General features: G+C 48.4%; 2 protein-coding genes across 2 annotated transcripts in view; one reads left to right on the plus strand and one right to left on the minus strand.

The window, feature by feature from the left end:
• LOC120392519 (killer cell lectin-like receptor subfamily B member 1B allele C) overlaps positions 1-22,579 on the minus strand; it is a 96,166-nt gene that overhangs the window by 19,189 nt on the left and 54,398 nt on the right. The gene's annotated exons all lie outside the window — the stretch shown is intronic.
• LOC120392527 (killer cell lectin-like receptor subfamily F member 1) lies at positions 10,284-14,012 on the plus strand. Its single transcript, XM_039517345.1, has 5 exons — positions 10,284-10,380; positions 10,889-11,023; positions 12,023-12,177; positions 12,560-12,672; positions 13,081-14,012. The coding sequence occupies exons 1-5, from the start codon at positions 10,311-10,313 to the stop codon at positions 13,202-13,204; spliced, it is 597 nt and encodes a 198-aa protein (XP_039373279.1). The 5' UTR covers positions 10,284-10,310; the 3' UTR covers positions 13,205-14,012.

A 22,579-nucleotide genomic window follows, 5' to 3' on the forward strand; every position in this document is an offset into this window, starting at 1 on the left:
CAGAGCCTCAATTTCAAAATACCTTCTGAATCTACCATTCCAATGCAATTATTCATGTACAAGAAACACATTTGATGTGCAAAGATCATTGGCAAGTATAGTGGGCACAGAGTACTCATGCAAAAACATCCCGAGATCAAGTGGTACCAGAACATCCAAAACGTTCTCCAAGGAGAACAGAAACACACTGACCCCTCCTAAAAGGTAAGGTCAGGATGACAGTACATAACAGAGATGCTTTGATCGAACCAACATGAACAAGGTGATGGGTAATAACCAGCCACATCAGGGAGAAGTAACTAACTGTGTCAAAGGGGAAGTATGTACCTTGTTTATATCAGGGTATAAAGATGTGTCAGAGAGAGTGTTTTTGGGCAGCCTAGAGGGCAGTGGAAAGTCCCACCACTGACTGAGTGGCATCCATTGTCACTGGCATATATGTCTTAGTATCTTCATAGGATCTGCCAGGTTCTATTCCTGTGCTTCGTTGACAATAAACCTGGCTGGGTGCCTTTGTACCTTGTGGTCACTGAGCGGGTCGCTCGAGGTCTGCTGTGCCAGCACACAGGAAGAACACACAGACGCAGCCGAACATCAATCAACATCTAACCACAGCAAGTAGTTAGTCTAAGAAGAGGTTACTTACCTGTAACTGGAGGTTCTTCGAGATGCTTGGGCACGATTTGTATTCCAAACACGGGTGCACATGTGCACCATATGCTGTAGCCAGAAGATTTCGGTAGCAGTGTCCATTTCCCTGCACATGCATAGTATGTCGCTTCCTGCTTCAGGTGAGGTTATATGAGGCCATGCGAGGCGACGCCCCTTCAGGCACCCTCTTAGCACTGAGTAGCCCCGTCTGCAGCATGGCTCAGCTCATGGCTGCCTGTTCTGCCATTCTCTGGGCGATGGTGTAATGGGGGGTGAAGGTATGCATGGAACCACCAGGTTGCTGCTCAGCAGATGTCATGCCAGGATATGTCTGCCAGGGAGGCAAAGGTGGTCACGTGTGCCCGCGTTGAGTTTGCCATAATCCAGCCCGGCGGGGTGTTAGACCGTACATAGCACTCTCAGATGCATGTGGAGACTGACTTTGAGATGCGTGGGGAGGAGAGGGTGTGGCCCCGGGACCTGTCTGCAATAACCACGGAGAGGTGTGGAGAGGTGCGAAAGGCACGGGTTCTTTCAAGGTAGAATGCAAGTGTAACTGTGCCTTTGTGGGTCACAACTGAGGCTGCCAAATTCAAGACAAACCGCTGAGAAATAGAGTAGATACACCCCAAGACTGGTGGCTAATCCCCCAAAGGATATACCAACGCAGCAACAAAAGTAAACTTCTGCTTTACCACACTGGCTAACAAGAAGTCATAAAAGCAGTTTCCTTAGAAATTCCAGCTCTTATATCACCACCAAGAAAACTGGATTCAGAGATGAGTGGTTCTTTACAACTGTCTCATCAAATAAAAAGTTCTTCTGATCCCAAAGGACCAGCCACATACCCAGGTCAGTATATAACTTAGATCTTACCCCAAAATCACATTGTTGCCAATCCTTTAGTATCTAAAATCTAAAGGTTTATTCATAAAAAGAAAGAAAGGTGAGCGTTAAAATTGATTAAAGGAATCAAATACATACAGTAATTGCAAAGTTCTTGGTTTAGGCTTGTAGCAGTGGTGGAATAAACCGCTGGCTTAAGTCCAATCTCTGGCTGCTTCCAAATCATTGGAAGGTCCTCAGTCCATCGGTTAGATGCTCCCATTAGTATAAGTCCATAGTCCAGAGGTTTGAGCAGGAAAGAGGCAAAATGGAGGGGTTTCCAGGGCCTTTTATAGCTTCTGCCATGTGGAGGGAAACCTGTTGTTCTTACTGTGGAAAAGTACAATAACAAGATGGAGTTTGGAGTCACATGGGCAAGTCACATGTCCATGCATTTCACCTTGTCATTGCAGGAAGCCATTACCTATACCCCAGGCAGTACATTTGAAGGTGTTGAGGAGGCAGAGATCGAGTGCAGGATGGAGTCGAGAAAGTTCAGGGAATAGAATCCTCTGCCAACGAAAGCTGAGCACCAGCTCTATCATGCCCTTTGCCTGGAGGGCGATTGCCTCGTGCTGTAAGAGGTTGCGATGAGAGAGACTCCCAGCAGGTGTCCGGGAGGAGCCCTGGTGTGGAGGGAAGGCAAGAAATTTGATAGCGTAACCATGCCATCTCTAGTACCCAATGGTCTGAGGTTATCCTGCCCCAGTTGTGGGCAAACAGGGCAAGATGACGGGGTGACAGGGATGGTGACGGGGGGCAGCTTTCAGCTCTTGACTGGGCTTGGGCTGGTGCCACGGTAAGGTGGAGGCTGCTGATGGCTGGGGTCGCTGGTACTGATGACACCTTTGTGTAGGTTGTAGGTCTTGATATCAGGGATAGGCGGTCTGACATAGGAGCATGGCCAGAAAGGTTGTCACTGCTGTTTCTGATGGGGTGCCAGGGTGTATGTCCCGAGAGACCAAAGCATCACTCTCGAGTCCTTCAGGGAGTGGAGGGACTCATCCGTCTTTGCCGAGAACACATTGTCCTTGTTGAAAGGGAGGTACTGGACTGAGATGGCAAGCTGGAGGACTGCTGGCGCATTATGACGCTTATGGCGACGGAGCGGGAGGACGTATCTGCAGCATCGACAGCAGCTTGGAAGCTCAACTTCATAGTCTGGCAGTCTTCCTCCACAAGAGCTTGGAAGTGTTGCTGTTTGTCCTGCAGCAGATCATCCGGGAACTCTGGTAGCTTGGCATAGTTGTTGAAGTTATACTTCACTAGCAGAGCGTGGCAGTTGGAAATGCGAAACTGCAACACCACGGAAGAATATACCTTACAGCCCAAGAGGTGAAGGTGTTTTGCTGCTCTGTCTGTGGGAGTAGAGATGTGAGAATGCTATCGTGCCCATTCGGTCAGTGTGTGCACCACCAAGGAAGTAGGCACAGGGAGAGAAGAGAAAGTTGGCCCCTTTGGAGGAGATGAAGTACCAGCGTTCCACTGTTTTGGGCATAGGGGTACATGAGACCAGCATGTGCCAAACTGCCTGTGCTGGTTGGAGAATAGCATTGTTAACGGGCAATGCAACCCGAGATGGTCCCCTGGGCTGGAGAATATCCAACAACTGGTGGTGTTGGTCGTGTACCTCCTCCAGGGGTATGCCCAAGTCAATAGTAACCCATTGCAGCAGCTCCTGGTACTGCTGATGTCGTTGGGAACATAGGCACCGACTCCGTGAGTGCTCCGGGGCTGGAGCACCCATGGGGCAAAATTGGTGGGTGCTCTGCACCCACTGGCAGCTCCCCGCCCCCCCACCCCAGCTCACCTCTGCCTCCACTCCGCCTCCACCTCTGCCTCCTCCCCGAACGCTCCCCCTCTCTCCCTCCCTCCCTCCGAGCACTTGTGCCGCAAAACAGCTGTTTCGTGTGGCAAGCGCTGGGAGAGGGAGGAGGAGGAATGCGGCACGCTCGGGGAAGAGGCGAGGCCGGGGTGGTGATTTAGGGAGGGGTCACATAGGGGCAGGGAGGGGGCAGAGTCGGGGTGAGGCTGGGGGGGGGCACCTGTGGTCGGGAGATGAGAGGGCAGGGGAATCAGGGCATCACCAGGGGAGGAGGAAGCGGCCGGTGGGACTGGCAGTACCAGCTCTGGCTCTGCTTCAGGGTTGGAGCTTGATGGGTCTGGTGCAAAAACCCGGACAGAAAGGTGTGAAGCCTGGGAAGGCGAGTATGGCCAGTGGTAGGGGTATTATGGTGGCTAATGTGGCCAAGGGGTCGAGTCCTGGGGATACGATGAGCTCCAAGGATACCGGTACCATGGTGGTGAGGCAGGGGCACACCCTGCCAGGTGCACCGGCTGAGCACAGTAATCCGGGCTGCACCTGAAAATGGGAGAGAAGGATGGCTCCACCTCGGAGAAGGTGTCAGAATCCAAGGAAGCCTCTAGTAGCAGGGGAACTGTCAGTACGAGCAGTCCGTGGGCAATGGCCAGCTATGGTCTCTGCCCCAGGAGGAGTGGTGTGTCCGCTGGAGTAGCAGTTCCTGTAAGCGGTGGAGAGAGCAGATAAGGTAGGTCTAAATGTGCCCCTGGAAGGAGGGGTTCAACACACCCAGGAGTCCAGGGGGTGTCCCTAGCAGAGCCAGAGCATGGAGGCCCTGGAGTGCTGTCCCAGCATGTGGTTGGTGCATCGGGCAGTAGTACCAGTGCAACCTTCTTCCTCTTAGCTTTACCCTCGGAACGGGGAAACTTAGGAGGTGGCACGGCAGGGTCTGCATGCAATGTCTCACCCGACCTGGCACAGCGCAGGGAGGGAATGCTGTGCTTGGCGACTGTCTGCAACGGGGACTTGCTGCAATGCCTATTGGAGTGTTTGTGACTCTAACGTTTAGGGTTGTCTTGCAATGGTGGTACCCTCAGATCCAGGTTGTTGGATGTTCTGTGAAGGGCAGTTCACCGCTGGGTCTGTTGGTCCCAAGTCAGACTCTGCATGTGGCCGGAGAGCCTCCTCCATAAGGAACTTACAGAGGCAGAGTAGACGAGCCTTGTGGGTCTGCGGGGGAAAGGACCTGCAGATTTCACAGTGAGCAGTGAGATGTGCTTCTCCGAGGCAGTAAAGGCAACGCTGGCGCTTGTCACTCACTGAGAACAAGCAAGAGTACGAAGCCCAGTGTTTGAACCCCAGACAAAGCTGGGGCAGGCCCTGAGCAGGGTAAAGGGGGACTAACTACACTAACTAACACTACCAACTAACTATACCAAAACCCCAAAGGGAAATAAGAAACTATGTAAAAGAACAGACAAGAACTCTCACGTAATCAAACTACAAACACGGAGGAGCGAGCATTCCGACTCCGACCATGCGGCAGTAAGAGGGAACTGAAGGGGCATCGCCCCGCATGGCCTCATATAACCTCGCCTGGAGCACGCAGAGATGTACGACATACTTGCAGGGCAACAGACACTGCTACAGAAATCTTCCGACTCTGGCGCATTAACTGACCCGTGTTTGGAATACATATACGGACCATCACTCAATGAAGTACTTGTGGCACCTTAGAGACTAACAAATTTATTTGAGCATAAGCTTTCGTGGGCTACAGCCCACTTCATTGGATGCATGCAGTGGAAAATACAGTAGGAATACAATCTTCATATATATATATACACACACACACACAGCTACACAGGGGGTGCCCCACTGGAAAGGCACTGTTTATGTGCAGAGGGATGGCCCAGGAATCCTCCATGGAGATCTCCAGGGAACTTTCATTGAGGTCCTCTGCAATCTGTTGCAGTCGGTTCCTGGGGAGTGTGGCCTTATTTCTTTCCCACGGTAGGACACTTTTCCACGCCACTCTGGTATTAATTCTGCTGACAGCATTGTGGTACACAGCATAGCTGCAGGTCTGTACCCAGATGCTTGCAGCATCTGCTCCCTTGCTGCCTCTGTTACCCTCAGAAGACTGATAACACATAGGGTCACCTAGGGCGATGGTGGTAGTTTTCATTGCAAGTGCTTGTACTGCAAACAATAGAGCATGTTTCCCCACACCCACGGTGATTTCTGGGTCCCTCAACCACAATCTCCCTAACATGCCGGTGGTTTGGGTGGCAGGGATCAGTGTTGACCTAAGAATCTGCAAGCCCAGAGCGACTGCTACCAGCAGCATTACAGGAGGGGGAGGCAGGGGTTTCCTGTGTTCTTTTGTGGCTTTAAACACTGATACCCACCCCGGAGCCACCTCAGACAAAGAACACACTTTGAGAGGTTCAATGCTGGTCCCTGGTCTCCATACACTGTCCATGTTGCTAGGCGAGGGGGCATTGTCCACCTGCCCACCTGTGCTCCCAACACGGGTTCCCCACAAATTGCAGCACAAGGCCCATCTCCCATGTCCCTGGGCCATGCTCACCATGGCTGGAACAGCAAACAGGTGCATTGAATAGCTAGGGACAGTGATTATGTTCTGGCTTGAACTTCAGTGGAATAAAGGGATTGAATTTTAAATAGCAACTGGGTGCCCGACCAGGGGCGGCTCTAGCGATTTCACTGCCCCAAGCACGGCGGCACGCCGCGGGGGGCGCTCTGCCGGTCGCCGGTCCCGCGGCTCCGATGGACCTCCCGGAGATGTGCCTGCTGAGGGTCTGCTGGTCCTGCGGCTCCAGTGGACCTCCCGCAGGCATGCCTGCAGATGCTCCACCGAAGCCGCGGGACCAGCGGACCCTCCGCAGGCACGCCTGCAGGAGGTCCACCGGAGCTGCCTGCCGCCCTCCCGGCGACTGGCAGAGCCGACCCCGCCCCCGCGGCATGCCGCCCCAAGCACGCGCTTGGCGTGCTGGGGCCCGGAGCCGCCCCTGTGCCCGACCCAGGGTATGCACTGATAATGGTCACCTTGTGCTTTGCCTGCCTCACAGTGGAAAGCTTGGCCTTCAGCACAGCCTCTGCACCGGTGCAGAGGCGTTCCCAGATTAGAAGATGGAAGAAGGGAATGCGTGATGGCATGTTGAATGGCACAGGGACAGCTGACCCGGACCTCAGATCTAGGAGGATTTCAGTCTCTGAAAAGATGGACATGGACATGGAGAGCAGGAGAGCATCCCAGGAGCATGAACATTGTCTGTGTAGTTACATTCTTTTCCTGGTCTTTCAGTTTCTTTACGTTTGTGCAATAAAAGTCAATGTTTCGAGAATTAAATACTCAAACTTTACTATAGCAGTGCCAGCGCTCTGCTGTAATTTCCGTTGTTACAATTAATGGCTTGATCCAGCAAACACTTACTACAACGTAAGGGGTTTTCGACTCTGAGTCGCACCGCTGACTTCAGACCCTACCCATGAAATGAAAGCTAACTTTGCTGGGACTCGGCAGAAGTTGCAGGAGAGAAGCTGGCAGAGTCTAGTGATGGGCTCAAAGGTGTGAGGGAAGGCAGAGGAGTTGAGTGTCACTTGTGTGCAGAGCCCGAATTTCCTGTGGTTTCTCATGAGGGGGACAGTGCTGCTGCTGGAGGTGTGAGCCCTGAGCTGCAGAGCCTGAGGGTCAGTTGGTAGCTGGCTCATTTCCCGCCTCTGAGTATTTGCTGAACAGAGTTCAAACCCAGGATGAGCCTGGCCAATGGAGGATGAAGAGGGGTACATGGTATGCAACCGTCATCAGAAGATGACAAGATCAGACCGGCTGTGTCAATCTGGGACCCAAGGTAAGTGACTTACTGTCTCCCTGTGGTGTCCATTACTGACTGTGCCTTTACATGTCACCTGGCAGGGAGGGGACAAGGGAAAACATCTTGTATGTGTGGAAATTCTGGATGCGCCATCGTGATACTCTAGTGATGGTGCAGATAACTGCAGAGGGCAGTGGATAGAGATGATGTAGTGAGCTTGGGACTATGTGGGGGAGGAGAGAGAGAGAGCTTGTACAGAAAGGGTGGGCTCTGCCTTAACTAGAGCGGGGCCAGACTCTTGGCACATGCAATAAATAGGATTTGGGGTGATTATTTAAGGTAGGAGCTGGGGAAAAGCAAACGGGTGCTGAGGAGCCTGCTAATGTCAGACATATTAGTAATACCAAGATGCAGGATCCAGTAAAGGATAAGACATAAATTACTGGATGGCTGATCATGAGGCTGGACAAGGTAAGATCACAAAAGTCAATTCTGCAAAAGGGCATCAAGGGAGTTAAATAAAAATAGGCAGATGGTCAAAAATAAAACCTGTACGTGTGTATCTACAAATGCGAGAAGTGTGAAAGCAACAAACAAGTGAATTGCAATGGACACTGACAGAAGACCTGATATAGCAGGTGGTAGAATTCCCCAAATCAATGGCACCTGTCTGTGCACTGTACACAGGGCCGGCTCTAGGCACCAGCAAACCAAGCAATGCTCCAGAGGCGGCATGGTGGGCATTCCAGGGGCGGCATTTTCGAAGGGTTTTTTTTTATTATATTTGCTTCGGTAATTTGCTCCTGGAGGTTTTCATTTTTTTTTTTTTAATTTTTATGCTTGGGGCAGCAAAAAAACTAGAGCTGGCCCTGACTGTACAGGAAGGAGAGATTATATTTGGGTGTCGAATTGTGCCTGTATAATCTGCCTGGCTACAAATCCCACGTGCTCAGAATACAGATCCACTAATACGCACACTACTGGACCAGTTTACAAGGTCCCTCACAAGAAGTCAGTAAGGAAAATAAGGAGTTGTCTACATGGGTAAACTGACCAGGACAGTGATTTTAAAAGTGATTTTATTCCAGAATAATGACTCCTCTTCGAAAGTGCACTAATTATTCTGGGAGAAAGAGATTTTTAATCAGAATAGAGTGTCCACATGGTGAGCTATTTGGGAACAACCATCCAGTCAATTTCCCTGTGTAGACAAGCCCTAAGAATTCATGGGGTGAATGGCAAAGTACTAGCCTAGAACAGAAACTGGCTAAGAGACAGGAAACAAGTAGCAGGACTTAATGGCCAGTTTCATCTCAACAAAAGGTTGGCAGGGAGCTGCCACAAGGTTCTGCACTAGCCCTGGTGGTTAATATATTCATGATCTGGAAAGGGGGTTGCAAAGCTGGGGGATGTCAAGGGATTGGTTAGGTCTGTCGGGATCGGAGAAAACTGTGGGGGACGTCAGACACCACCACGGTGGGTGAAAGAGCAACAGGCTGGAAAATGAAATTCTGATGTTGACAAAAGCAAAATAATGCACAGCGGAAACACTGATCTGAGCCTCTCCTGCACCTCGCTGAGTTCTAGATTTAGTGTATCAGCTCAGGGGAAATCTGTGCTCAAACTATACACCTGAGCGGCTGCTTCTCTCCCCTGTGAGTTCTGTAATATACAGGACTTCGGAGCCTGTCTCCCATCCAGAATTAGATCCCTTGGGTTCAATTCCCCTAAAGAAGCATCTCCCCCGATCTATAAAATCAGACATAACCGTGTGTTTCATTGTCACCTTCCGGAATTAATCTTTAAAAAGGTCCCAGGAGTGGAAGCCACTGTCCCTAGGGCCAGGAGGGCACAGACTGGGGTAGCTGAGGCTTAAGGGCCCAATCCTGCATTTCTTGTGATGGGAGCTCTGGGCACTCAGGAAGTACAGGAGCAGGCTCCAGGCTTGTTTAAAGCTGCCAGACAAGGCTTGGAACTAGCGGGGGGTGGCAGAATCTTAGAGTACGTCTAAGGTGGGATTTCAGCGTGGGCCGACATATCCGCAGTAGCTCTAATCGAGCTGTGCACTAAAAGGAGCAGCGTAACTGGAGCAGCGCAAACGGCAGGTCGGGCTGGCCGCTCAAGTACGATGCCATCCGAGATGCTGGGTACAGGCTCCGGCAGCTAGCACCTCCCACCGTTTGCACCACTGCAGCTCCACTGTTATATTTTGTGCGCTAACTCAAGCAGTGCTAGCATGGGTACGTCTACATGGGCTGGAATTACTCCATCCAGCTCCAGTGTAGACAGATCCTTAGACCTTGAACAGGGTTTAACAGTGTGATGTCTGATCACATCAGCTGGCTCAGTCCAACTAACACCTTCCAAAGCTCTCGGCCAGACAAGGCCAGGTGTACGGCAGCATGTGCGCTATACATGAATCAAGTGAAAGCTAGAGCAGGAGCCTCGGCTTTAATCTGACCAGTGTCGAGTGTACGTGCTTATGCTGGACTTCCAGAGTGTGATCACTAGCGCCTGGTGCTGCTCCTTTACATCCCAGACAAGGCCTGGGGGGACTGAAGCACAGACTTGCCCCAGGGCTCAGGGGCGAATTAAAGGGTTCGGGGCTCTGGCCACCACGGAGCTCCAGGCCCTTTAAATCACTGCGGGAGCCCTGCCACCACTACACTGGGGCAGCAGGGCTCTGGCAGTGATTTAAAGGGCCCGGGGCTCCCCGCAGCAGCTGGAGCCCTGGGCCCTTTAAATCACTGCCGAAGAAGCCAGTCCAGTCCGGCATGGCGTACCAGCTCTTACCGGTACACCGGACCGGACCGGCTTACTTTCACCTGAGTGGGACATAACCACATTGTTAACTTGTGACGTTGCTAACAGGAGGTCGGTGTTCGCATGCTCATCAAGTTCCAGTATTTCGTCTGGTTAGTCACAGGGCTGCCCTAAGAGTGACTTGCTCCTTGACTGACAGGTTCAAAATTATCCTGCTGTTATGTGAGGGGGAACATAACCCCCATCGGAGGCTGCTGCACCGGCTCCACTGGAAAACAGCTGGCCATGATTATTTCTTGCACTATATGCAGATGTTTCACCAAACCCTGACTCTTCCAGGTCACCCTCAGTGTCCCCGCTGGCATCGGATGGCTCTGGGGGTCGGCTGGGCTGGGAACATCGTCCTGCTGGGAGCTGTGGTAGCGATGGGCGTGTGGGGTGAGTAACTCAAGGCTAGTTATTCACTTGTGTGTAATGCTGCACCATGAAATTTCCTCTTCCCCCACATTTCCACGGAGACTCTTTCTTGTTCCTAGAATCCTGGAAATGTAGGGCTGGCAGGGGCCTCATGGGCTCGTCTAGTCCAGCCCCCTGCACTGAGTCAAGGTTATCGATTCCAACACATTTGTGAATAAAATCATGGACGCTTCATCATTCCAAAGCAGAGCAGAATATTCCATGAACAATGTGTAGCTAAGAGCTGGATACATGAACCCCTGTGATCCAGCTATGGCAACTCCTCTGTTAAGCGTGCAGGGAAAAGGGAAGGCATCTTACAATGTGCAACGAATGAGAGTTTCTGTCTTGTTCTTTCTCTTTCCCTACTCTAAACTTGTCACCGCATGTGCACGTGTTTGTTTTGCACACACACACTCTCAGTCTCAGGTTGCGAACTCGGAATAGTTAACTCTGGTTCACAATCATGCTCTTTCCTTCCTGTCAAAAGGAAATTTTAAGAGCCTGGGGAATGACGGTGCCAATGAGAGACCCAGCTACGGCTATAACTGCAGCACTGAGCTGAAGGATTTTCCGTTCTGCTTCAAACAGTTTCTATGTGAACCTCCATCCAGCAACTCAAGAGGTAACTTCTGCTCCTTTGCTCTCTCAGCTGCTTCCCCGTAGTTCAGTGACACCTAGTGGTCACTTGGGGTAATCTCAGTGCGTACAGTACCAAATGCACTAAGGATCCTACTTGTGTAGATCCTTTCGTCCCAAAGGGCTTTACAAACTACTTATAGCTTGTAGCTGGTAGGGAACCTAAATACAGGCATCACTTACACTTGCCACTGGCAAAATTTCTTCTGACTTTTTAAAGAAGCTCTTGCAGCTTATTGTTTGACAGCCTCCGAACCCAACAGCCCCTTCCCCCACATCACAGCCTTTTCCTACCAGCAGCTAACGCAGGATGCCTGTCACTGAAGGGATCCAGTCTGTGCTGACGGTTCAGGGTGCAAACCCTGCTGATGATTCACACTGGGCATGTTGCTTCAGTTGCACATCATAGAATTATTGTTCTTTTATTTTTAAACTAGGAAATTCCAAAACATTATTTTGGATGGCGGGAAAATCAAGCACTCAGAAGTCGGGAAATGACAGATTTATGGTGCATGGATAATTCTGCCCCTTTGCGCATATGTATTAATAGACAATCTTTAATTACATGATCACATACTATTGTTTTCTCAATAGGGCCTTGCCTCATTCAGTGCACAAGGTGGACCCACATGGGGGCAGAATTAAGGTTGCACGGGCCACAATAAAACAGACATTTCCTAACTTCCGAGTGCTTGCCTTTGCAAGCTAACACTGCCCAATAGCTAAGGAGAGAAAGTGAAGGAGAATCCCAATTGAGCATAACCTGCATTAGCCAGTACAGTTCCAGGACTGGAGTGCTCACATCCTCCACCATACCCCTCACTCCTGGCTGCAGCGCCTCCTGCTGACTGAATATGGGACCTGTTCCCAAACAAAAATAAGGGTAGTAGTTCTAGCTGCATGAAGCCTCTGTGATTGACTGGGATGAAGTTCAGCATTCGTCAGAACCTTCAGCTCCATTACGTGTTTCCATTTTCCCCTCCAGAGGGATCAGGGTGCAAGCTCTGCCCCCCAAACTGGCTGCTGCACAGGGACAAGTGCTACTGGGTGTCTAAAGAAAAAACTCCCTGGAACAAGAGCCGTGACGACTGTTCAAAGAGGAGCGCTCGACTGTTAACGATTCGGGATCAGGATGAGATGGTAAATAAAACCTCTGGGGAGATGAGCATCATTAGTAATAATTAATACACAAAACTGCTGTTGTGTGTCAGTTAAGGTTACGCTATACACAAGGCACCTACACAAGCTAAAAAGCAAAGGACTTAAAAAATTAAGTACATACCCTATGCTCTACAACCTGGCACTGGACACTTCACTAGTAGCACAACATAGACCACAAAGAACGTACCACAACCTTAACTCTGTCCCAGCTGAGACAGAGGCTAAGTGACTGGCCCAAGGTCACACAGGAGTCTGGGCTGGAAAGGGGAATAAAATCCAGCTGTCGTGAGTCTCTGGCTAGCACCTGAACCACTATAACCTCCTGTCTCCCTGTCAGTTTATTGTTCCATGTCATTTACAGGCCTTCATACAAACTACTTCCAAAGACGCAAACCGGATCTGGCTTGGACTCACCATTACATTCCCTGCAAGGAAAAGGATTTGGGTGGACGGCTCCCTGTTAAATCAAACACTGTGAGTGTTGTTATCCTTGGAGTCCATGTAAGATGCCCAGCAGGGAGCAGGGGGTTGTTGACTTTCCAGCATTGCTGTGAGCAGAGGCTACTTATGCACACAAGGGATGTTCAGTGCTAGGCACAGTCCTCTGCACAGAGGGATGGTCAGTCCTAAACCTCAAGAGATGATTTACATCAAGAGTGTGGCTAATCCTGAGGGTTGTTTTTTCTAATGTGAACAAGTCGTGTTCACTTCTGGAAAACACCAGCCAGCAGCTTCTACAGGATCATGTGCCGGGAAGTCTTATCAACCAGGGCTCTGTAGGAACAATTCAGGTGTTAAGGAAGAAATTCGTGAGAGGCGTCAGAATGAGGAAAAGCTGCTATAAATCTTGTTCAAAAACTAAACAGTGATTTTGTTTCCCAGGTTCAAGGTGGTGGATCCTGCTGAAGGGAACAGCTGCGGGGTGATAAAAGCAGATCGGATTCATTTTGAAACCTGCAGTGCTGTATCAAAATGGATTTGTGAAAAAGACGCTCTCCTGATATAGACAGTGACATTAGTGCTCTGCACTTGTGTGTGTGAAGGACAAATGCTCTTTAGTGTCAGTCTGTCACGTGAATGATGAATAACGTAGGTGAGCTTCAAAGGGAAAAAATGGACTTATGCCCTTTGCCTCTCCTTGCTTTCATAAAATGGATAGAAATGGCCCCAAAGCCTTTTCTTGCATTTGAAATTCAGGTCCTGTCTAGGCTGGAAGATTATAGTGATGGGAGAACTAGTGAAAAGACATCACAAGTAGAGGTGGGGGACAATTTTCCACTATATCATTTATTTGCAACCTCCCTCCCTTTAAAAAAATGCACTTTTGGGCCGAACAAGACTATTCACAAACTGGTGTTGAATTTACTGAATAGTTTCAGCTAAAATAAAAACAAATAAATAAAATTCACACTAGTTTCACAAGAGGACTGGAGGAGGAGACAGCAGCTAACCCCACCCAACAGCCGAGTGGTTAATGCACCAGGTTTGAATCCCTGCTCTGGAACAGTGTGAATAGATTAACCATGTACATCTAGCCGTGTTTGTGCTATTTTAGGACAGTTTTCTGTCAGCAACAGAATCCATTCCCAGGAAAGAGCTCAACATACCTAAGAATCAGGTCCTAGTACGACAAATGTATTGCAGAGCAAGGTTACACAGTGAAGATCAGGCACCTTCAAGAATCTAACTTGCTGCAGAGAAGGCACATAACTCAAGCAGCAACAATCTACCCTCTGAAATTAGGAATAATTAGCATTTGTTTCATTAGCAGCCTGGACTTTCCAGCACTGCACATTTTTGCACAGTAATTTCTTTATAAAAGACATGTAGGAAAATAGTTTACAATAAAAAGTGCCTTAAAGAAATCTATCCATCATATTACGCTTTTGCTCCTGTCCTTAGGATGGATTTGTGTGTTCTTTGTTATCTGTGTGTAATGTGCAAGTATTGGAGTGTTCTGGTATCATCCTGGCATATGTTTGTATGTGTATGGTATGTGTATTTTAGGTATGTGTATTTTTGCAACATCAGCCCTTTCCTTGCCAGCTCCTGTGAGCAGGGCCTGCCTCTGGCTCACAGCTTAACTTTGCGTTAGCAAAGTCTTGACCATTACCTTAGTTCAGGCCTTAGGCCTCATACCGGGCCTCTGATACCAAGGGTTTATGTCTGAGGGCCTCATCTTACCACACTCCCCCACTTTTTATCATTTTATGGGGAGGATGTTTACCCATCGTCCCAGAAAAGCATAATGTATGGACTGAGGATAACCCAGTGGGCTAAACACTGTTATATGGTTACCATATTTTACCATCCATACACTCATGCCCCATCTGTCTTTTTAGTCTGCACATTCCCTTGTACTACGGAGAGACAGATTTTATTATCCAATTATTTTTAGTCCCTTATGATGGGCCTGGGAATGTTAGGCCCAGGACCATGACTGAGGAATGTAGTATTATGATTGAGCCTTAGAGGCACTCCCAAATAATTACTATATATGGACGTGGCATACATATTTGTAGCATATATGGGCGTATATGTATAGTATGTATGTGTACATATAACAGCCCTTTATATCCAAACATAACAATTCTTTTCCAATCTGGTGTTGTAGTTCGGCCCTTGTGGTACTGCAGATAGCAACCCCCTTTTATTAGGGCAGTTACAGTTACCATCTGTATCATTAGTAGTAGGCTGAGTGTTTTGAAATACTGGGATAGGGATTGTAATAATGTGTCCCATAGTGCTATGTATATGAGAAGTTAAACAGAAATTTGGAGTAGTGACACTACCACTGAGGCCTTTAAATATAAATATATTGTAATTACTTACTACCCAGTACTGTGCATCCATGTTATAGATTAACCTTACGGCTGATTGTCACCCTCTGGTAAGCTTCACTGGGCAGGAAACAAAAGTGGGTAGCTTCTCTGTTCCATTGGTTGCACAGCTCTGTGATACACCAGTAGTTGACATAGATCCAGTTTTTTTTTATGGATGTTATTTTTCAGAAAATGTACTGAATGGACAGTAACCAATTGATCAAGTATTGCTGTGTCAGGATTTAGTATTGGTACCCAGACACTGAACAAAATTGTTTTGAATAACAAATGCTTTAAGGACGTGCATGCAAGGTGGAAACTGCAGAATTTCTCCAAACCTTTATCACTTGGAAGGGCCCTTCCCCCCCCTCACCCCGTTGGGCAGCCTGAAAGCATCGGCCTCTTGCACTTAAGCTGGGCTGTCTGAAAGGTCAGGCAGACATCTGTCCATTTGTCATTTCTGAAAGAATTTGTAGCCATAAGAGCTAGAGCTACTTCTTCTTTTTAAATTAAAGCTTAGCTTGAGCACAAGACACAGCCACCAACAAAAGGTACCAGCTCCTGTCCCAGCATAAAATGTTCAACACCTGGGCTGGACTTATTCCAAAGTAAATGCCTGGCCCAACTCTACCTGAGCAGGGGTGGGAAAAACTGCTGCAAAACTTTCTTAAGCTTTGCATCAGTGTCTGGTTCATGCTAAGGAATGTAATGCATTAATATCAACTTCCCCATTCACTTGCAACAGACAAGGAACGTGGAGTGACCACTTGTCCCTTATTTTAAGGGACCTCGCTTGATCATTTTAAACAGTAAATTGAGCAGCAGAAATACACCTATGAGAGAAAAATTCCTGCTTTGCTGAGGGCTATAGGGCTTCCCTAAAATAGAGCATGGGGTTCCTTAGCTGCATCCAATAAAGGGGTCACCCCAAGAGCATCTCACGAGTCTAGTCTCTGCGTGCACAAGCTCCGTCTTTTGTTCGTTTCAGCTTCAACCCCCACCCCCCCAGGCTAGGGGTCAGGAGAGGGTAATATTGGCAACTTCCCCTTTAAGAGGAAATAGACCACGGCCCCTTTAAACCCGCTCCACCCGCTTGCTGCCGGTCTCGCTCTCGTTGCCCGAGCTCTCGCGGAATTTCCGGCGCTATAAATAAGACCCGGTGCGGGCCACGCTGCCGTGTTTCTTTGCCTGCGTTCGCAAGTGCACGTGGTGAGTGTGTCCGGGCGGGCGCTTGGATCCGCCGCCGCCGCCGCCTTCCCCTGCGCTACTGGGGGGCGACGCGCGGCCCCAGGAGGGGCCCGGCCGGGCCTCACCCGTCTGCGGCCGGGCCCCGTGCGCTGGGCTCAGCCCTGGAGGAGCCGCGGCTGGGGGGAGCCGGGGACCGGGCAGGCCGGTGCCTCTAGCCGGACCGAGCCGGGGGCAGGACTCTCGGCTCCGGGGAGGCTCCAGGCCCGGGGCGCCCTGTGGCTCGGAGCGTGTGAAACCGGTTCTGTTCCCTCTCCCGACCCGCTGCCCGCCCGCGGGGCGCGATCCTCGCTGCAGACCCGCCCCGGGGCCCCCTGGGCGCAGCGGGTTTGTCAGGCCCGGGGCGACCTGATCCCAGCCACGCGTGGGGGAAGCCCTGGTGCCAGCCCGGCGCTGCAGTGTGTCCGTCTGGCTGCAAGGGGAAGGGCAGCCGCTGGCCTCGGCCCCAGGCTGCCTGCAGGAGCTGACACTCAGGCAGGGACTTTCATGGGGCCTGTCCCGCTTGGACCTCTCCATCCCAGCTGCGGCAGCTGCTGGGCCTGGCAGGGTGTTATTGCCTCTGCCTTAATTTCATCTCCTCTGAGATGGCTGTAAACATACTGCTCATCCAACGCACCTGGGATAATTGGAGCTGTGTAAATTAATGTTTGCAAAGACTTCGGGAGTCACATAAAACACAGTTCTGATCTTGATTAAACAGGGGGATGTGCTGTGTAATGCTGACACCTAATGGCGACTTCTTACCTTCATCATTCTTCTGCAAGGCTAATACAACACCAACAGATGTCACTCGCTGCATTATGTTAACTTTTCTTGATGACACAGTATTATCGGAGAAGAAATAAGGGGAAACAATTTATTGCTTGCTTGTGTGCTGCTTATGTTTTAGTCTTATTAATAAAATGTTCATAATTGTCTAATTATGGAGTTCTCTAGGGTATGTGATGAGCCAGGTGTGTTGCTAGTGCTGCTGCTCTTGGAGCTCGGATGTTAGCTGCACTAGCAGAGAGCATAGTGTGGTGATTCAGCAGACCTCAAACTAGTCATAGACCACTGGCTTGTGGGCCCCCCCCCCCAAAAAAAAATGTAGTGGGGCAGTCTACATAATGCTGTCCCCTAAGCCTGTACAAAGATGCCCCTCCTATGACATTTTTTTGGGTTTACATTGATACAAAAAATTGCATATTACACTGGGTAATGTTAGTTACTATCCTTGTATTTGTACATCCAACAAAATATCCTCATTCATTATCCATTCATCCCCTCTTCATCTTTACAAGGGGTCAATGTGTTGAGAACTCTTGTCTCTGCATGATCATCTCAGGACAGGAACATACTTACTTGGTTAGCTGACACTTACTGTGTTACTATTCTGTCAAGTCCTACTCTGGTTCATATTCTTAGTTATGCCTAAGGCTCCAGCAAGGCCTAGAACTTAACTAAAATAGTACAAAGGGAGGGGTGCATCACAAATGGCCCCCAGGTGTTACTCTCCTGAGTTAGCATTATAAGAGCAATGCTTCTCCAGACTATTAGTAATTTGGGGATAAAATTACTTCATGCTCAATGCCTTAAAACAGCCCTTTCATTCCAGGCTGTGTCCAAAAATACCACAGAACTTCTTCCAGTGGATTATTGACTTGATCCTCAGGAGATGGGTCTATCACAGGAGTGGATGAGTGAGGTTCTGTGGCCTACCATGTGCAGGAGGTCAGATGAGATGATCATGATGGTCCCTTTTGGCCTTAAAGTCTGAGCTTTGCTTAACAGCATTGTGTTACTTCCTTTGCAGGAATATTCTTGGATACCAACAGGACAGACTGTCACTGAGCACTGACTGATCAGATAAGTATTATTCAGCCACTCACCTCTTACTCAAACTCTCTAATCCCAGCCTTGCTTCTATGTAATATACTATTGATTCTTTAGAGGATCTGTCTGCTCTCTCCCCTCAGGTTCAGCTCCAAGACCAGCTCAAAAGTTGTCCCAGGAAGTGACAATCAGTTTGACTACTCTGGAGGATTAGGCTGCCCATCATCTGCTGGGATATCTGATAGGAAGGGTACAGGAATCTCAGAACCAGACATGAATCAGGTGAGCGGCTTCCCTTCTGAAAGACCCTTGGCGTTTCAGGCCTGGCTGCTCTGGATAAAGGTTGCAAACTAGTTTACTTTGTAGCTTCCCCATCCTCAGATGCTCCTGAGTTTGTCAATTGCCCAGAGCTGGGAGGGAGCAAGGCCCAGGTCCTCAAAGGTATTCAGGTGTCTAACCCAAAATCTGGAGGGCTGTTTTAGTTTGATCCCATGCATGTGCCTGCCTAATAGATGGACAGAGGCCTTCCAGTTGGAAGGAGGTTCTCTGGCTGTGGGCTCTTCTCTTCATAAGTAGGTTTGAGCATGATGTGATTTTTGTGAAGCTACAGCTGGCTTTACGGTTTGTGCTCTCAGCCTAGGAGGGTTGTGAACGCATGTCAAACAGTTGCATTTGTACTGCCTGAATTGAGTGGGGTCCAAGCTAGACAGCCGGTCTTGAGGATTGGTATGGAAAAAGTTACAAATCTGTCATGGTTATAACAATGCATCTGTCTATGTAATGAGAGCTCAGGAGCGAGTCAATCTGTGAATAGGATTGATAAGGGCCAGATAAGGCATAAACATCCTGGCTAGTGCCCTGGCTCCTAGAGTCATGTCAGGACCTCGGACTGTGGTGTTTTGTGTGTTTAAAGTTGAGTCGTTGGGAAGAAAAGATTGGAACTGTGACTTTAAGCAACGCAGAAACACCTGCCTGAGTCTGCAGAGAGCCTGAGACCGTTCTCTGAAATGGGGGGAGCTACCCCATGCATCTTGATGGAGTGTTAACCCCAAGACCTGCTGTTGTGGAGGACCTGTGTCAAGACCCCTGGAGTAAGATTCTGCATGTGGCAGGAGGGGAAGAGTGCAGTGGGTCCAGCTCTTGCAGCCCCCACCCAAGTAAAAACATTCGTCCACAGCGTGGATTTGATTTAAATTTCACATTTATCTCCAGGCTTCTCCTTGTCCAGAAATATTCTACCCCCAACAGCTTTCTATTCATTGAACTTTTTGAAACTTTGCACTCTTAGAGAGAGCTAAGGGATTGACTCTGTGTACACATTTGCAGAGGGACAATAGGGTTGAGGTCTGTTTCTCACCTCTATATGTTTAAAAACATTTTTGCTGTTAACAAGCATGTTATCTCTGGAGACACAAATCCACAGTTTGAGAAATGCAAAACTAAGCCTCACTGATAGTGCTCAGTCTAGAAGATAACCTAAATCTATCTTTCTATACAGAAGCCCCTGGAACCCCATAAGATTGGGTCCCCAATCCATGAACTATTGGAACTCATCTAAAAAACTTAGACATTACATGAATATTGTCTCATACTATAGAATTAGAATTTATAATCCCTATTCTGTGATGCTATAATCTATCTAAAGATAGTTTTAATTAAGATGTTTTTTCCTCAAAGCATTTTATCAAACTGTTTTTTAATCACTGATTTTATCCATCCTGCACCATCTCCTTGCCCCCTTCATTCCCCTGCATCTTGGGAAGAAGTTGGTGCATAGACCTGGGGGTGGGAATCATGGATTCTGTGAACCCTACAATCAAGGGGAGACACTGCGAAGAGGACTGTGGCCCAGGAAGGACCAGGGGGCTTGAGTTGTTTTCCTTTGGAGTCTCACTCCTCCCGGAGGAGGGAAGACAGTTGTTGGCATGGTGACTGTCGAAAGCTACACTGAATTTACTGCTCAACTGCTATGGGGAAGCTGAGGTAAATTGAGGAACAGGCTCACTGGATTCCAGGGCAGGTAAGGGCCTCTAACAGAACCCATTAACTGGTAACTTGTGGCTGTTTGGAGTTTCTGATAGGTTTTTATGCTGCTTTGGAAAGCGATGGTGGTTTTTGTTACAGAAAACTCTTGGTAACATCAAGCTGCAATTTCATATGTAGTTCAGATTTATACCACACCAGTGGTGTCCAGTTGAGCTCTAGTGGTGTGACTACAACGGCAATGTGTGGTTCTGTTTTAGGATTTTGTATTGCTGCCCATCCCCCACAGTATCTGTGTCCATGTAAACCAGACTGTTTGTTTTGGTCTCCATTCCTCTCTCTAGAAAGAGAACTGCCTGTTTTACTTCAGTGTTTCTATACTGATGCTTCTCACAGTGGTATTTGGGCACCTTCCATGTAAAATCAATAGCTAAGCACCTAGTGGTCTTCCTGGAGTCTCTGGCACATCTTCCTTTTACAGGGTAAAAGCCATGCTTGGAATAGGGTGTTTGGGGTTTGGGGACTGGTTGGCTGATTTGAGTCATCTTGAATTTGGGGGCATTAGGGTAGACGGAGGTATTAATGCCATGAGTCATTCTTGTAATGGTGGAAAGACTTTTTTGAAAAGGAAGGTTTGGCCCTCATCATAGGAGCTGGGTGCCCCCTTGTAAAATCATAGGCTTTGTGAAGTCCCTAGTGGTCTTCATGGAGTCTCCAGCACTTACCTTTTTGAGATAAAACCTCTACCTGGAGTAGGTTGTTTTGGCTTGTTTAAACTGGTTGGTTTGAGTTCTGTTGAGTGTCAACTTTGATACAGTAGAAAGGGCTTTTTTGAAAAGCTCTTCTGCATTTCCTGAAATGTGTTTTGGTGAATGGGTGTGTCCATACTGTGCTGTCTGTGTATATTAATGAGGCCAGGTTGAAGAAGTGAACCCTGTTCTTGGGACAGAAGATGGTGGTGATTGTGCTGCTTTTTACATCCTTTGGTGCCTTAAGACTGAGCCTTTGCGGGGTTTGGTCTCTGTTCAGCTCTATCCTTGGGAGAGCAGAGTCCTACTCTGCTTGAGGAGCAAAGTTGAGTGGTATCTTAGACGTATCTTGGGCCCAGGCTGTTAACTACCTTGAAGATGAGCACTTAGATCTTGAACTTGATGTGATGTCCTCTAGGGTGCTAGTGTAGTGAGTTGAGAACATGTATCATGTATTCAGTAGCCTGTTGCACAAAGCCCAGCAGCTATGCTTCCTCACCAAGTTGTGGTTACTCAGGGCGGACAGTTTAATGCGCATGGTTACTGCTGATTCCACTCAGATCAGTTGGCCAGTTTAAAATACTGGGGAAACAAAGGCTCCCAATCCTGATGACAGTTTACTCACAAGAATCACATTAAGGATCTGCATAAAAGTAGATCACACGACTGCACAAGTGGGGCCTAAATGAGAACCTAAAACTGATGACTGGTACCTCAGTTTGGATGGAGGTGAGATCTGCCACTGAATCAGAAGTTTGTCCAGTTATATATAACCAAAAGCCTAGTCTTATGATTTTACCTGCATCTACAACAGTCAGTCTCCAGTATTGACCATTTTATTTAAGTGACTGCTTGGCAGTGATCCCAGTATTTCCTGTACTGTGGTTTGACTTAATTTTAACTTAGAGGTTTTTTAATTTAACCTTGCAAGATAGAGTAATAGTGTTATTTAAAGTGATACATGCTTTGGGGGGGAGCAGGCAGGGGTGTGTGAGACAACCTGTCCCTCGCCATTGTGGTATGCTCATTGTGGAGGGGCAGGACTTTGGAGTGCTTCTAAAGAGGTAGGCATGAGGCAAGCTCTATTCCTTCAGGCAGAGCAGAATGTAGTGGCCTGCCTGTTTAAGCCTTTGGTGAGGGACCTTGTCAAAGGCTTTCTGGAAATCTAAGTACACTACGTCCACTGGATTCCCCCTTGCCCACATGTTTGTTGACCCCTTCAAAGAACTCTAATAGATTAGTAAGACACGATTTCCCTTTACAGAAACCATGTTGACTATTGCTCAACAGTTTGTTTTTTCTATGTGTCTGACAATTTTATTCTTAACTATTTTGACTAATTTGCCCAGTACCGGTAAGTCTAATGTCGGTCTGTAATTGCTGGGATCACTTCTAGAGCCCTTTTTAAATATTGGTGTTACATTAGCTAACTTCCAGTCATTGGGTACCGAAGCTGATTTAAAGGACAGGTTACAAACCTTAGTTAATAGTTCTGCAACTTCACATTTGAGTTTTCAGAGCTCTTGGATGAATGCCATCTGGTCCCAGTGACTTGTTAATGTTGAGTTTATCAATTAATTCCAAAACCTCCTCTAGTGACACTTCAATCTGTGACAGTTCCTCAGATTTGTCACCTACAAAAGCCGGCTCAGGTTTGGGAATCTCCCTAACATCCTCAGCTGTAAAGACTGAAGCAAAGAATCCATTTAGTTTCTCTGCAATGACTTTATCATCTTTAAGCGCTCCTTTTGTATTTCGATCGTCAAATAC

The sequence above is a fragment of the Mauremys reevesii genome, unplaced genomic scaffold (genome assembly GCF_016161935.1).
Source record: "Mauremys reevesii isolate NIE-2019 unplaced genomic scaffold, ASM1616193v1 Contig1, whole genome shotgun sequence".
Classification (NCBI taxonomy): domain Eukaryota; kingdom Metazoa; phylum Chordata; order Testudines; family Geoemydidae; genus Mauremys; species Mauremys reevesii.